The following is a 16,708-nucleotide window of genomic DNA, read 5'->3' as shown; positions in this document are numbered from 1 at the left end:
AAACTCATTCAGCATCGTTCAATGTTAATATGCAAAATAAGGGTTAAATACATATAAGAAGGCTAGATAAACTGAAATGCTATTCAATATTAATTTTTAATTAATTTAATTTATTATCATATTCCAGGTATATTAAAAATGGGTATCGGGTAGTGGTTGGCAAAAACATAAAAAAATGGGTGTCGGTATCGGTCTAAAAAAGTTAAATTGGTCGTTCTCTAAGAAGGATGTCTGAAAATATCGGATCGGAGCAGCTGCCAAATGCCAAGTGACACTATTCAAGGGTCGAAATGATGCAGATCCCATACCAAATATACATGTTTATAGCAATATTAGTCATGAATTGTAACCTAACGTAATGATTTTTGTCTTGAAACAAGGTATAATGAACAAAAAAAACTAAGGGAAGAACAAAAGGAAATTGAACTTCTTAACATAAAGGTAAATTTTGGCCTAATAACCGAGAAAAAAAAATTTTTAAACATTTAATTTCATCTATTCTGCCAATCTGAACATAGTAATGATCGTCATTTGGTATCAGATCGAAATGCATTTACTTTTTGTCAGAAATAATGGGTATCAGTATCGAAATAAAATGACAAGAATCTGATTTATCTAGCTGGAGCTATAAATTCTGTGTCTGCCAATTGAAACTTGATTTCAGTAGATTTCTAATTTCTATCTAACTTCAAAATTATTTGTCCTGATAACAAAACTTAGAAAAAACGTAAATATATAAAAATACTGGTAAATGCAAATATATATAGTTTACACAAATGTAAAAAAGATCACCATTAATTTTTTGTTCGATTTTAGCAATTTTTGGGGGGTGGAATTTAATCCGTTTCTCGTCTTTACAAACTTACTTCCTGATTCCTGAGAGCGCTTTGTTCTTCCTCCTGCATCGCTGGCACGAGAAAAGTCCTCCGAACAACCAGTTAAATCAGCTGTGAGATCTTCAAGTTGGATGTGGAAGTCCGATAATCCAACATTGCCTTTTAACAACATATTTTATAAATATAATTTGCTCCACCAGAAAACTTATCAATAGATAGAAATCGCTCTATTGGTGTAAACGAATTATAAACTGACGTTTCAGCAGCAGATACCAGCTGACCTCATCAGCTTAATAATTAAAACGAGAGTGCGTTAGCCAACTTATATTCTAAAATAAAAAATCTATCGATAAAAATACGTTGGTATATACTTCGTTCACACCAGAAGAGTGATTTCTATCTAATATATTCTTGTATTTAGATATTGGGTCACAAGGAAGAAGTCCAAGCCATGTCATTCAAAGCTAAATAAGTATGTCAATTATCAAAACAGGCAATATGAGTAAGTACTTAAAAAAAATGGGTATCAACCCTCACTTATATTTTTAAACAGTTACAAAAAGTACATTTTCGTTGCATGAAGGTGGAATAAAAGTTTGATGTGGTGCGTAAACCAGAAAAATCTTTCAAAAAATTTAAATGAATTCAACCAAGTACCAAAACCACTTTTGTGATAATTTATTTAATAAGCATATTAGAATACATATGTCGTGAATTATTGTCCTCTGTTTTATTCACAAATAATATGTTTTTAGCAATAATAAATTTGAACTCAATAAACGCAATACAAAATTTTTCAGACGTGTGTCATTAAAAATATATTAATTTGACAAAAAGTATTATTTATAAAAAATCTTTGAGATTTTAAGAGTTGATATTGTTTGAAAAATAAAAACGTTTTTGGGCAAATAAAAAACAAAAGTTTTTTGGCAAATACAAATGCATATATACTTTTTATTAGATGAGCAAATATATCACCTGATGTTGCACTAAGTTCCAATAGAGGCTCGGAGTCTGAAGTTGTTCCGATGTGGTTTAAGTCTATTGCAGACGGGGATTCATTCTCTAAAAAGTTTTAGTCAACGAAAATAACAACGAATAAAAGTTTTGACTAATCCTAAACTTAGACTTTTTTTATTGTTGGCCGGAATCAAGGCTATTTTACTTTATAAACAAGTTTAAATTACATACAAAACATTTATAGTTACTGGGTTCTTTTGAAAAACAGCATAATTTATATATACTGTAAGATGCTAAAAAAACACTTAAAATACAGGGTGTTTTTCAGCAGATTTACAAAAACATATACTGCGCTATCAGCTAAACGATGGTTGTTTAATCGACAAAATATTTAAAAACAAGCACATGTAGCAGTGCAAGAATGGGGAGTATTTCTGTGAAAATATCACCATTTTCATTTGAAGAACAAAACACCAATATCTAAACTTAAAATTTATAGTTTCGCTCACAACACAAATCCGAATCCGTTGAAATATATTTATGACTTTTTTACGAGATAGGTTTATTTTTTTCATTATTACCAAAGGAAAGCCGATTTTTCGATGAAGGACGTGAGTTAATTAATAGCAACCTGAAGCAGTAGCGTCGAGAATTTGTTGACTCAAATCGTCGTCGGTCGGACTAAATCCAGCTTCTTCGTTTTGCGTCGAATCATAACTCATCCCTTCCGCTCTCATGATACCAAACTCGTCAAACATTTCCGATCTACCATCTGTGGAAGCCTTGCTTTGGGACTTTTGCCTGTAACCACACAATTCTTATTAAAAATATCAAAGTCAATACAGAAGTAGGTGTGATTTTTCAGATGTTGAAAATAAATAAAAAGTTATTTGAAACGTTTACAAAATGCTACCCATTTCAGTATGAGCTTTGATGTTCTTAATTACGTCTTCTCAAACATCCAGCTATTATACTCGCAAATTAAATACTTAATTAGAAATTCCCAGAGTGAGACAAAAATAGTAAGCTTGATAACCATTTTATGCCTCGTCTTTAAACAAGCGAATTATACAGGTATAATATAAAACCAAGATTTAAGTCTCATGTATGGTGAGTGTCTGCCAATCAGCATCCACCCAGATAAATTTACACTCGCCAAAATAGTGTAGCCATGCTCTCAGTGAACTTATGATTTACTAATTGTTTTCATTGATGATTTAACCTGTCTTCTATTCATGCGAATTTTAAACCGTTCTGTTGAAGGTTCAAGATTGTTCGACTTTTACCAAAGTACAACGCACTTGTTTAATTCATTGCGTGAGTCATTCAAACGTGTATCGTTAGCGATACACAACAATTGACTGTTCATGTTTGGCTTCACCATATACTACAGTAAAATTGAAAAGCATAATTATTCAAATGTGTTAAAGTTAAGACCATGTATCGAGATTTTCTAATACCTTTTGACAAGTAATATTTTAAAATTTTAATAAAATTATTGAAAAAAAATTAAGAAAATCTCTAATTTGCAATATTAAAAACTCGTAATTGGAGATACACAATAAAATTGAACGTTAATCTTTGGCATTTTCAACATATACTACAGTAAAATTAAGAGCATATTTATTCAAATGTGTTTACACATTGTATTGCTAGAATATGAACCTGAAATTTGTAATCATATTAACAAGTAACCCGACTTTAGAAATAAAGTATATATAATGGATATAAATACAAAAATTAGGAAAATCTCTGCATCATTGTAAACTAAGGGATATTTACCATTATTCTAAACTAAGATCTACTTACCTATACATTGCTTCATCTTTCTTTCTATTGGTTGACATTTTGAAACTGAGAGATTTATTCTTTCATATTTCACGAAACAAAAGCTCACTACTAAAATTAACAAAAAAAAACTAAGCTGTGAAAAATAAAATATTGTAATATTGTTGTTTTGAAGGGGAATGAGCAATTTCAATTTCATCGGCAACAAAACAAACATAGTGTGTACATTGAAGAGCAAAACACACATTGTTCGATGTACTTTTCACTGATATGCATTCAAGAGGTTGGGAGCTAAATCAACAAGAAGCAAAACCAAAGTAAACACAACAATTTAAAGGCCAGAATAGCGTCAAACACACAAGTGCCATCTTCGACAAGTTACTCGGCTGCTTTCTTAATAAAAACTGTTATAGAAGCTGCTGTGTATATAATAATATATTTGACAATTTCAAATGTATAAATTGTATAAATCTCCTTTTTTAACTAAATCTATACAATCTAGCCTAAAAATTATTTTTTTTTTATTAACATACGCTGTTGAGAGGCTGTATATTTAAAAAATAAAGATGTCTATCTGCTCTTCCAATGTATAAGTTGTACATATACCCTTTATATCACAGTATTTTATAACCACATTTTGTGTACTTCATAAAAAAAGAAAAGCATATAATAAACTTTGATGTGTTGATATACAAAAAAAACTAAAAAAATAATGGAAAACATTGCTAATTTTATAAACTTCATAACAAAATACTACATTACATGTCATTCCAATCCAATGTATAAATTAAACATAGTTAAATTAATAAATCAGAATTTTCTTTCGAATTACAAAATCTGTCTGAATCTGAATGGTGAAAGCAAACGATTCTGGTTGCACACCAATGATAAATATTAAACTAAGTACAGATCTTAGTAAACTGAAAATCAGTTAGTTAGGATGTTATATGAGATAAATATATTTTTAGTTGCAGCTAATAAATTAACTATAATTCTGAAGCAACTATTTTCAGAATTTCTCAACCATATTAGATACGACTATTCTTTTTTAATTGCAGTTATAAATATATACTAAGCAGAAATTATGAATACCTAAAGTTATTTTTATCTGCGATTGGCTACCAATATTCAACTGTTTACACACTAACAATCCAACATGTCTGATCTTCCCAAGACAAATGACTTATTACGATAAGGTCACAGATTACAAGCCCACACGAACAAAGGTATGTGAGCAGAGTTTCAAATTCCACAAGCCTCGCTATTACGACAGGACGCAGATAGAGTGAGCAGCGAAAAGCGAAACCGCGTAATCTGGATTAGGTTACCGGACAAAGGCTAGCAGGGTGTCTACACACCACTAACTGTGAAATTAAAACCGATTGCTGTTAGCACATTCCAAACAATTGTTACTGACTCATGGTAACTAGAAAAACATTTTTTTTTAATAACAACATAATTTTATGAAAAAAATTCCAAAACATTCAAAGACTGTTCAAAGCCAATTTATAGCCTTTCAAAGACCTAAAGTTGGATCGAGCCACTCTTTTTAAATATATATATTTTTAAAAAAAGTATAAACATAAAATTGATTTAAAGATTTTTGGAAAAACATAGGGTTTTTCAAAAAAAGAATTTTAATACACAAGTTTATTTATTTGTGGCAACGGTGTATAGAAATCCGCATAATTGCATGTAGCAAAATCTAGTCAAATATTCAACACCAAACAAAAGAAAAAACTTTAGGAATCGTTTTTTTTTTATATGAACGAAACAAAAATATTGCACTTATAGTAGTTTGATTACAACAAAGCTACTGATATTTGAATAATGATATTTGAATGATAATATATTGTACCCAGAACACCGTTTTTAAAAGACAATTCTTTTTATTAACAATCTTACATCAAAATGTTAATATTCATTTAACTATACATTTTTTGTCATAATTAGGACTTCATAATGAGTCAATACTACTTTATTCTAAAAAAATAAGTGGAAATATTAATGTGTTTTCCACATGCTGAAGATCAAAAAATATATATATTAAACATAAAGTGCTACTTACACAGAACCTGAACCCCTCTTACAATATTAAAACTACTCTTACAAGACCACAACTATTCACATAAGTCAGTATTATAAGATGGCATACAATAATATCGTTCTTTCAAAATATTTCAGGCGCCTATAATGGCAGGGTAACAATGGACTGAGAACCACAATTGCCACATCACAATGGAAGGCATGTACTTAGGGGGGCAAATCAAAACGATAGAAAGGTGCTGGTAAAACAAATAAAGTTTTGGCATATTTATTCAATGCTCTGTCAATTTTGGGAACACATTTCTGGCATAGAAAACAATTATATTTTTACTAGCAAAAATTTAAGTATAATAAAAATATACAACTATTTTTTAATAATTGTAAATACTTATATATATTTGATATACATATGTTATAAATAGTAATTAGGTTTATTCAATTTTAGAAAAGGATGGAAAAAAATAAAACAGTTTGGACAAATATATTTTAAGGGTGGGAAAAATAATGCACTTCAGGATTAATATTGCCATGCAAAAAATACTTACAGGAAACAAATGAGAAAGTTACAACATTTAACAACAAATTTAAACAAAACAAAATGGGGTCCTTCGCATTTTAAATAATTAAAAATTAAAGCTTAAATAGAAATATAAATTGTTGAATTTGTAACATCGAAAAAAAGCACAACATTAAAAACCATATGTAAAAACTTTTTGGGAGCCAAAAAAGGTAAACTTTAAAAAAGTGACAAACATGTTTTACTAGTAAAACAACTTGACCATTTAAAAAAAATTGTAACTTAAAATTTAAATCAGACAAATACAAGTCATTGCTTGTTGACTTTTTTAATTACACTTCTTTACAGATTTTTTTTAAATAGAACCCACAAATAATAAGACGGTTTCCACAGCTTTCATCAAGAATAAACCTAGCTAGTGTATATTGGTCTTATTAATTTGTATACAGGCGCATCATTATTTTAGCTCATCCGTAAAAATGCTCCATGTTTTGCCTTCTCTACAGTTTCAACTGCTTTACTAAAATATAATACAAAATAGAGCAAACTGTCTGCTCTTGGTAGCATTTACATAACACCTTTAAATTATGGGTCTTGGAGTTAATGCAGTGGTTTTCAAACTGGGGTCCGCGAGACAATTTTCTGGGACCGCAAAGCACCTAACAAAAAATCAACATGACGCTTCTCAAGAAGATCATTTTTTGTGCAATAAAACTTTTCCAAACCAAGCTGATTAGTTGTTTATTCACGTTATTGCACACTTTAAGTAGTATTGTGCATTGTGACCGTAAGCAATTAAAAAAATTTGGGAGGACCGTTGCATAATTCTTTTTTAAAGTTTGAGAACCATTGAGTTAATGTGTAATACCATCAATGTAGGGCTTTTGTTTAGTAGTCAAACATTTAAAACTAGAGATGGACTACATTTACCACAAGTTAATACTTTACATTTTAAAGTTTGGGTCTGACTATGAAACCAATTTCAACTAAAATATGTTCTGTTATTTATGTAGACCTAAACCTCCTTTAAACCCTAATGAAAGGGTTTGGAGCAGTGATTCTCGACCTTTTTAGTGCCAGAGCCGCATTTTAAACCTAAGGTTTGCAAGAATCCCGTATAAAAAACAACAGTTTAGGCATATAATTAAAACACAGTAAGAAAGCAAGAAGAAAACAACTTATATGTTGAAATAGATATTTCTTATTGCTATAGCTTGTCGGGAAGGACTAAATATATAAGGATAGGATAATATTTTATTTGGAACGTCAAAAAAAAAAACAAAAAAAAACGAGAATCGCCGAAATCACAATGTTTTGAAATATTTGACGTTCCCAGGAGACAGCGAAAGACCGTAAGGTTCATCGAGTCAGCTGTCTCCTGGTTTAGATTCAGTTCGAAAAAACGATAAAATTGGAATGCTAAATTCAAATTACATAATTGACATTACTTGTATTACTTACAATACAATACATAAGACATATACCATATTATAACATCACAAACCACAAAATTATTTTAAACAGCAGGACGGAAGTAACCCGGTAACATTAATACTTCGTACTCGGAATCCTTGCTGATACAATTCATTAATTCTTGGTTTCTCTTACTTCCTTTGTTGCAATTCTGCTACTGCTAACTAATTTTTCACTCCGTTAGTGAGAGCCGCAAAATGTACAGTTGAGAGCCGCATGCGGCTCTGAGAGCCGAGGTTGAGAATTACTGGTTTGGACACATTTAAAAAAGTTCAAAGATCTTAGAAAAAATAACTATTTTTCTTTCCGAACCTAAACTTGATGAATCTATCGACATGTTTTGATTATAATTCAAAAACAAACCAATATAAATGCCATGGCCAGCACAATACTAAATAGTTCAAGATTGCTAAACACATAAATTCAAAGACATATCTTCAGCTTCGCATAAAATCCATGTCACAAAGTTGGTAAGCACCAGGTTGAAAAATTAAGCCAGTTGCACTCTCAGTCATTGCTGTAGCAAGGCATTTTGTGTAATATCGCCGTAAAATGCAGTCAGCCATTAAAAGTCTCACGTCAAGCAAACGGTTTTGGTATTTTATATATGCCATTTTCAGCTGTGTAAATTTTAGAAATGAAGTTATTCCAGACGCGCAAATTTGAGGAGAAATTTATTCTAGCCAGGCATATTTAAGCTGCATAAACGTATAGCCACTCAACACCTAAAGGTTCCAATCTAGATTGAGCATAGTGCCCATTTTTTACTGTTTATGGATTTCTGGAGCAAACCAATTGCATTTGCCAGGTATAAATTATAAATTGGTGCAAGTCTAAATCTCTACTACCGTGATTACAGTAACTTAACAATTTGTTAAAAATTAAAATGTGAGGAAAAAATGGGCACTGGTCCAGAATCCTACCACAGCGTTGAAACAATTATTAGGGCAACGCACATTATTAAGGTTAGGGTTTCGGTTTGTGTGAGGGTGGGTCGAGTAATATTATTTCTTAACCTCCCCAAACCCTATACTAACCCACACCCTAACCAAAATATGTTTGATGTGGTAGGATTCTAGACCAGCGCCAAAAAATGTAATATAATAATAATACATGACCAAAAATATAGCCCAAGAAGTGTTGTTTAAATTATTGTATAGAGTGAAATTTGAAAAAACATGGCGCAAAAAACATAACATAGGAGCGCATATGCTCAAATATCAACCAAAATGTGTGCCTTGTCCTATTACACTATATCTATGCAATACTAAAAGTGCTGTTTTAACATATTGTATACTGTTAATTTGACAAACAGCGCGCGCAAAATATGATAAAAACCATAACGGTAAAGCGTACAGGCTTTAATTTTCAGCCAGTACTTGTGCAATGCGCTATAACACGAAGAAACCTCACAAACCACCGAACTAATGATCGTTTCCGGAAAGCAACGAGCAAATATTCAAGTGCGTAGAGTTGGTCAGCGAGGCGTGTAGCAACCAATTGTCGTTTCCATTGACTTTGTGACGTCACAACTGAATGGAATTCTGCTCTAAAATCAATTTCTAGAACGAGCCTTTGTAAGCAATAAGATATTGTTTATTTAACAATATGACGAAACAAAGCAATTTTACCATTATTGAGTTATCTAACGTTTTAAAAAGGGTCTTTTTGACTTTGGACTAAAACCTAATGTAAAATAAATTTAGGGTTGCGTACAGTTTTTTTTAATCGTTCATCCGGAACAATTTAGGAAAACCATTGGATACTTCACGTGTGCTGTTAAAGCTTCGAAGAGACGGCTTAAGAAAAGCCTAAACCGTTGTTAATTTATCAAAATGGTTTCTAAATCTACCTTGAACAGACCTAAACAGGTAAGATCCGATTATGTTTTGTTATCTGCTCTTAGAACAGTCAATAGTAGCTAAAATTTCGTTTTCTTCAAATAAAGCTGTCTAATAAGCTTTGTATTACACAGCACCTTTACAAAAGCAATGAAAGGTTGCGAAGAGTTCAAAAGCAGAGAAGAAAGAAGAATCAGCATCAGAAAACTGGCGCAATTCCCGATAAAGAAATCGTGCCAAAAGGAATTCTAAAAAAGCGAATGTAATATTAAAGGAACATTTTTGGTTAAATTTACAAATAACTTGTTGTTTTAAATATATTTTTTTGACTTCCATGTAAGTTATTGTTTTTAATAGTAAAGTTACTGACATTTGTAAAATCTTGATTACTCTAAATACAACTTTCAAAAGCTATGTTTTATTAAATTCTTACGTTAAAAAGATTCGATTAACTAATTATATATTTTTGCAATATTTAGGACTTCATCGCGAGCCAATATTACTTTATCCTCAAAAAAGAAGAGAAAAATATTGAAACGTTTCCGACATGCTGAAGCAGAAAATTCTAAAATGGATGGTAAGTTAAGTTATTTGTGAAATTATTATAATTAAAAAAATTCTGATAAACCAGTCTGAAAAGTATGGCAGATCTCGGCAAGATCTTGCGGGTGCACGGCCAACAAAATCTTGGTTATTGGGTGCAATAAAGGTAAAAGGTGCACCTTGGGTGCACTTAAATTTGCGTGTGCACTTTATGATTTTCCGATGCACTGTGTATTGCATTCATCGCACAGTAAACATATGCAGCAAAAGCGTTTTACATATTTGTGGTGCAGTTCAGATTTTTTCGGAGTGCATTTTTAAAAGGTTGTAAAAACCTGTGGGTGCACTTGCCATACTTTCAACAGTGGTTGATAATCTATGACGTAATTGTGAAAAAATGAATATTTATTTTAGTTTCAGCTACTGTTGTAAAGCCAAAGAAGCAAGCACAGAAAAACAAAAAGAAAACTACTGATCAGAAAATGGACTGCGATTAAATGTTGTTCAATTCAGCTGTGTATAATTTAATGGTGATAAATTGCCAACCCAAGGTGCCAAGTGAAGAGAGGATGGGTTGTTAATTTTTCGCATGACTTTGTTCTTCTTAAGCTATTTTTGGCATAAAATTTAAATGCTGCTCTGTTATATTGCAAATGATCACTTGTGTTCAAAGCTGTTTGCTCTATATTTGCCATTGGTATCAAATTATCAGTGGTAGGTTGTGTTAGGAAAAATTGTAATGTGTAATGAAAATAACAGCTCGAAGAATAAATGTTCGAACTATATGCTGGGTGTTTTTTTTAATTTACAGCAGCCAAAAATATGTGGTTTCAGTCTAACAATGATTACTATGTTGTTTTATTTATTTGCTGTTTAAAGTTAAACATTTTGCCAAATAAAGGTAATCAGATTACCTGATGTTCATTTTTAAGCAGCATAAAACCGTAAAATAATCCTTTAAGTGTGCCTTCTAGATTTACTTTTTTAGAAATCCCAGTGTTATGTAACTTTGTGACGTCATATCTGAAACTTTTTTATGCGTTTCGCTGGAAAATTTCAGTGTTTCTTTGTCAGTAAATTTGTGTATAAAGGTACAAAAAGAATGACTAATAACCACGTTAAAGTACCTAGAAAGGGCTACGGTTTGGTTGCAGCCCACTGTATACTGTACTGTTGGCTTCTTAAATTACTCTTTAACATAAGGTCGCATGATTGGGCTGCGGAGTCGGTTAGAAATAACCCAAGTCCCGAGTCCGGCCCTGACTCTGCAGCCTGCATTCCTCCAAATTTCGTACGTAACTAAAATAACGTGGATATTCAGCAATCCACTTATAGGGGTGTAGTATAATTCATGTACTCACAAAACATTGATGGAAAATATTCCACTTTTACAATTTCCAGTTGGCGGACAAATCAGTTTGAAAATTTGATACTGCGCATGCGCACGTCGGACTACGGACTCTGGTAGTTTTACGTGGCCTTACTCGAATCCCGAGTCCGACTCCGCAGCCCTGGATTGCAGTAAAGAAATAGATATTACTATTTTGACTGGGAGACTAAGGCGATCTCCTTTAGAAGAGAAAAGACACAGTAGAGTCTAAGCCAGCGCTTGTTAACCGATGCGCCATGGAAGGTTGTCAGGTGCGCTGCGAGCAACGGGAAAATATTTCGATTTTAAAACATACATATGTTTTTTACTTTTCTATTCGGCTGAGCACATTGATTACGCAGTACTTTCAAGATATGTAGCTATAGAGAAGGGGTGTCCAACATGGGGCACGCGTGCCCTAATAAAAAATGGCACGCAAGTCCCCCAAAATACTGCCAATTGTCAAAAACGCTATATTTGTTATACAGCATATTGTCTTTGTTTATTCACAATACAAAACAATAAAACATAATAATTAGCAACTATTTGCTAAACTTTGGCACGGGAAGAAGTTATAAGATAAAAATTGGCACGTCGGCATGTTTGAGTTGGACATCCCTGATATAGAGGCTAACTATTGAGAATATACCAGCAATTCAAATACCGGTATTATACGCCAAAAAAATCGCGCTCGTTTCGCCAGCCAGATGCTTCAAAAAATGTCTCTAATGCGCTAATCTAATGCAATATAATACGAATTCGATTGGGCGAATAAATAAGCTACTGCTAAGTATTTACTACAACTATCTAATAATCACACCACATTAGGGAAATTCCGAAATTTTATTTGGGGGCTTAATTATAATTAATTTAGAGAAAACTGTTGTCTGTCAAACTCTTGCTCAAATGTGTCACTGAAATGGCGTGTCTAATTATTTATTCCACTAAAACAAAGCGTCAGCGCGAAGAAAACTGGTTTTTATTTGTTTTAAATTTGACACACTTTTAAGTGACGCGTAGGAACGCAAAACACCCACACATTGCTCGATATATGGTGTTCATCAAAGTTTTACGCAAACAATGCTGTAAGTTGGGTGGGCCATTGATCCAACAACTGTACAAGGCTGTGAAAAACAGGTGATAAAATTGTCTTGTTGAAGTTTTTGATGTCTTGTTGAAGTTTTTGAAATTTATTTTTTCCCTGTCCAATTTTAATCAACGCACATGCAAAGTAAGAAAGTAATTAAGTTAAAGAATTAGGAGAAGGTCAGCCTTGAACCACTAGTGGTTATTCAGAGAGGCTGTCCCTAATACTTTTTTTTGCAATACTTTGAAGATTGATTTGCGAGGAATAAATATGAAGTCTTAAGTTAGAAAGGTTTTACATAGACTGGCGCACGTTGTTTACTAAATTAATTTTAAGAAACAGTGATTTTTCACAAGTGGATGCCAGGCTTATTAAGCTGAAAGGTAAAAAAAAAACTAGTCGAAATTAGGTGAAATTCAGGACGCCTTGTTTACGTGTTTCTATAGTATTAATTCACACATTACAATTTTTTTAATTTTTACACAGACTTCTAAAGATTTTTTTGATTCGCGTTGACCAGGGTCGACATGACATTTTGTATAAAAGACGACCTTAAGTAGACCTGCGAACAGATATGCAAATACAAAGCAGATCTATTTTAGTTCATTCACAATATTTTTAAATAGTCCTTGATTAACCCTCTAAAACCAATTCGCGTTTAGCCCCAAGGGGTACATGGACTTCAGTTAAAAGAACCCCTGACATAATACATCAACGCTTTGTATTAAAAACAACAAATGTGCCGTATGGGCGTTTATGGTGCTTAACTATATCTATAGCCCTCTGTTCTAAATTCAATGTTAACTATTAGCAGTGTTGTAATAACTTAAGTCAATGACTTGACTTTAAGTCAATGACTTGACTTAAGTGCACTTAAGTCTCTGTTTTTAAATGACTTGACTTGACTTGAGTCTTTCGGACAAATGACTTGACTTGACTTAAGTCTTTTGAACAAATGACTTGGGTTGAAATAAAGCATTTCTTGAAGTATTTGTTTTATAAAATTGAGCTATTTGTCCAAATTTTTGCACAAAAAACAAATTGCTTGCTATATGTTCCGTTTTCCTTATTTTTTAGTTCAGTTATTGTTCATAATCATGCGAGTGTAAAAATTCTAATAGTTTAACGTTTTATTTTTATGACAAGGACATGACTTGAATTTGATTTGCTCTAATTATGACTTGACTGGGACTTGACTTGGCAACCGATGACTTGGACTGGTGCTTGACTTGTTATTTATTTGAAAAGACTTGACTTGGACTTAAGTTATTTTACGAATGACTTGACTGGGACTTAAGTTATTTTACAAATAACTTGACTGGGACTTAAGTCATTTTAAAAGGACTTGTTTACAACACTGACTATTAGTCTCATGTGATGGATGTTTTGACATAATCTGACTTTACTATACTTTTACTTCCGCAATATAACTCCGCCCATGCAATGAAGGACGTAAAAAAACCTGCGACACACTTCCCCCAATAGTGTAAAGCTCCGAAACTCCTTGTCTGCGATTCATTTTAAATTATCGAAACTTTCGACGACCCTTTAGGTTTATCAGTGTTAGGCAAATCATTAGCAGTTGACTGTATGGGTGCAAGTTTGTTAAGGTAGTTTGTATTTTTAGGGTTTTGTTCTGCATCTGTTGTCAATTTGTACATCTAAGAAAGAAAAAAACATAGTTATTCATAAATTTGGATAAACCGATTTGTCCGGTTTGTGCCGATTTATGCCGAACCGATTTGTGTCACATTTATGTAACCTTATATTGTGACCCCTACAACTCATTGAGCTACTCCCAGTTTAAAAACTCCTGCATTAGGTATGCTGTATACAGTACAAATATTAAATTTAACTCATGTTGTGGTAATAATAGCGCGTAATATTTAGCAGGATGTATATTATTGGAGACGGCTCTTTAAAATTTCCATTAGACTTAATTAATCGTTATTCGGCTAGACTGTACGTTAATTAATAAGCCTAACAACTGTTGGACAGACTTCATACTTTTTTGCTTTATATAGCCTACGACTGTTATGAGAAGCAGACAGAAAGACGTTGAAGGCAAAAGTGGCTAAAAATCTGTTATGGTAGTAAGACTAAAAACGGAACTATACTTTACCTGTTTTAAAATTGAATCTCAGTTGAACTAAACCAAAATGGATTTGCCTCAAAACGCATCGATGTAACATTGGTCTTTGTCATTATTTGGCTAGGTTGGAACATAGCAAACAGCTACGGTCTATATAACTGTCGAGCCATTTAGTTTTAAACGGTTTTAACTTTTAAGGTATTGTTTCTCGACATATTTGTTTGATTTGGTTGGGTCGCCGACTGTAGTAGTTTTATATGGTTAGATCAGTGGTCCCCAAACTTTTTTGGCTCGCGGCACACTTTTAACAAGCATCAATAGAGTAATTTTACAATCGCCCTGTACTCTATGGAAATGTCTCAAAATTATTAATTTGTAATGGATAGTGCGTATTTAAGTCTAAAATGCTTGCGTGTATGCCCATTGATAACACAAATACGTTATTTTCCAAAATTCCAAAAAGTTTCGCGGCACACTTGACAATCTCTCGAGGCACACTAGTGTGCCGCGACACACAGTTTGGGAATCACTGGATTAGATGCTATAACGACTGGTTCTGAGAATGATTTATCCAAATTTGAGAATATTGCTGAAGCAATGCGATGACATGTCTCATGTTAATTGAATTGGCACTGATTAAAGCTAAATTATTATGTTTTGTTCGCTTACAAAAGTACAGCATGAGAAATGTGGCGCTAAAGTCTTTTGAACAAAATGACCTGATTGACTTGGACGTAAGTCATTGTTTCAATTAAACTAGTTAAAATTAAGTGTTTCATTAGATATTTATTTATTTTGTTAATATTATTGGAAAATTAATATCAAATTTTGCACATAAAACAATATGGTCGCTTTATATTGCGTTTTTCGTATTTCTAGTTAAGTTGTGGCTCATGTCGGACGAGTTTACCCATTTTAGTAGTTTTGCGCTTTATTTTTATGTCAATGACTTAATTGCTCTAACAATGACTTGACTTGGGAAACTTATGACTTAAACTGTGACTTGACTTTATGTTTAGCAAGATAATTGTCTTAGACGTAAGTTTTTTACAAATGGCTTAACTGGGACTTAAGTCATCCATTTAAAACATAACTTGTTTACAACACTGGTGTTCAGCAGTAGCTTGCAATCAGCTGTTGTGACAATTAGGCAATAAACATACAGAATGTTTGCTCTATGTTAAAATGTCGGGCGGGTGCAGACTCTTGCGTACGACATCCGTTGTTAGCAGCAGTTTTTCTGTTAAATTAAACAAGAGTATTTACAGTTTTGGAGCATAATGGTTGGAGGTTGTAGTAAGACGTAATAGTGCCTTCTCACTATGTTGAAAATGTATAAAGATATATTCGAAGTAAAGCTAATCGCGCCAAGCGAAAAAATATATTTGTTTAGCTTAAACAGCAAAATACTCTAGCAAAGCTAGCAATTTAGGTCATACACTTTTAAAGTGCGTCTTAAAAGATAAATAATCGCCAGCAAAGGCATTGTCATTCGAATTAAGACATACTGGTGTTGCCTTTGCTGGCGAAATACTTATATATAAATATTTTAAGCTTTTTTTAATAACGCCTGACCAGATTTCCAAGCTTTCCTAGAGAATTATGCTGTTACTGATCAGAAATTAAGGTCGACATTTATCTTGCGAAGGCCTCCAGTTTTTAACCTACTACATTGATTGATAAATTTAACTTTAAACGTAGAATTGCTGAGTTTAATCGCAAAAAATCACTGAAACTCTCATATTTATTTGGTATCGGATCGGCACCGATACCACACTAGTATCGAACGAGTATCGATACTACCAGTTTGTATCGGGTATCGGTTCCGATCCGATATTATTGGACATCCCTACTGACCGTATTATCATAACCACCAAAAGTCATTTTTTCAGGTTCTAATTACACAATGAATAGCTGTCCAGCAGCGTTTGTTCTGTGTGTTCTGCTGTATTTTCGTCTGAGCGATTGTAATAATGTTGAAACTAGATTGTTTCACGTCATCAGGCCTTCCCTTAGCAAAACGTCGACGGGATATGGCGCCTCGTCTGCAATAACAAAAACAAGGTAAGCTGATATGCTGCTTTCGTTATATACTGCGGTAACTCGCAAGCCGTTCAGCAAAACTACATTCCGTAACAGATTTGCTGGGTAACTAA

The 16,708-nt window shown here is 32.8% G+C and overlaps 2 protein-coding genes across 2 annotated transcripts in view; one reads left to right on the top strand and one right to left on the bottom strand.

Annotated features, from left to right (window-relative positions):
* LOC146131819 (uncharacterized) overlaps positions 1-3,713 on the bottom strand; it is a 31,195-nt gene extending 27,482 nt beyond the window's left edge. The window contains exons 1-4 of the mRNA XM_083397072.1: positions 3,606-3,713; positions 2,428-2,597; positions 1,815-1,901; positions 867-995 (exon numbers count right to left, since the gene is read on the bottom strand). Coding sequence (XP_083253198.1) covers positions 867-995; positions 1,815-1,901; positions 2,428-2,597; positions 3,606-3,643 — 424 coding nt within the window. The 5' untranslated portion in view covers positions 3,644-3,713. The remainder of the gene's footprint in view (positions 1-866; positions 996-1,814; positions 1,902-2,427; positions 2,598-3,605) is intronic.
* A 5,664-nt stretch (positions 3,714-9,377) lies between these two features.
* LOC146131818 (uncharacterized protein C11orf98-like) lies at positions 9,378-10,779 on the top strand. The gene is made up of 4 exons (XM_083397479.1): positions 9,378-9,491; positions 9,596-9,723; positions 9,941-10,038; positions 10,419-10,779. Exons 1-4 carry the CDS (start codon positions 9,456-9,458, stop codon positions 10,499-10,501), a joined length of 345 nt encoding a protein of 114 aa, XP_083253605.1. The 5' UTR covers positions 9,378-9,455; the 3' UTR covers positions 10,502-10,779.
* Positions 10,780-16,708: the final 5,929 nt, after the last annotated feature.

The sequence above is a fragment of the Ascidiella aspersa genome, chromosome 9 (assembly GCF_963924565.1).
Source record: "Ascidiella aspersa chromosome 9, kaAscAspe10.2, whole genome shotgun sequence".
Taxonomy (NCBI): domain Eukaryota; kingdom Metazoa; phylum Chordata; class Ascidiacea; order Phlebobranchia; family Ascidiidae; genus Ascidiella; species Ascidiella aspersa.
Note: the sequence above shows the minus strand (reverse complement) of the source record. Positions and strands in the feature narration are given on the sequence as shown.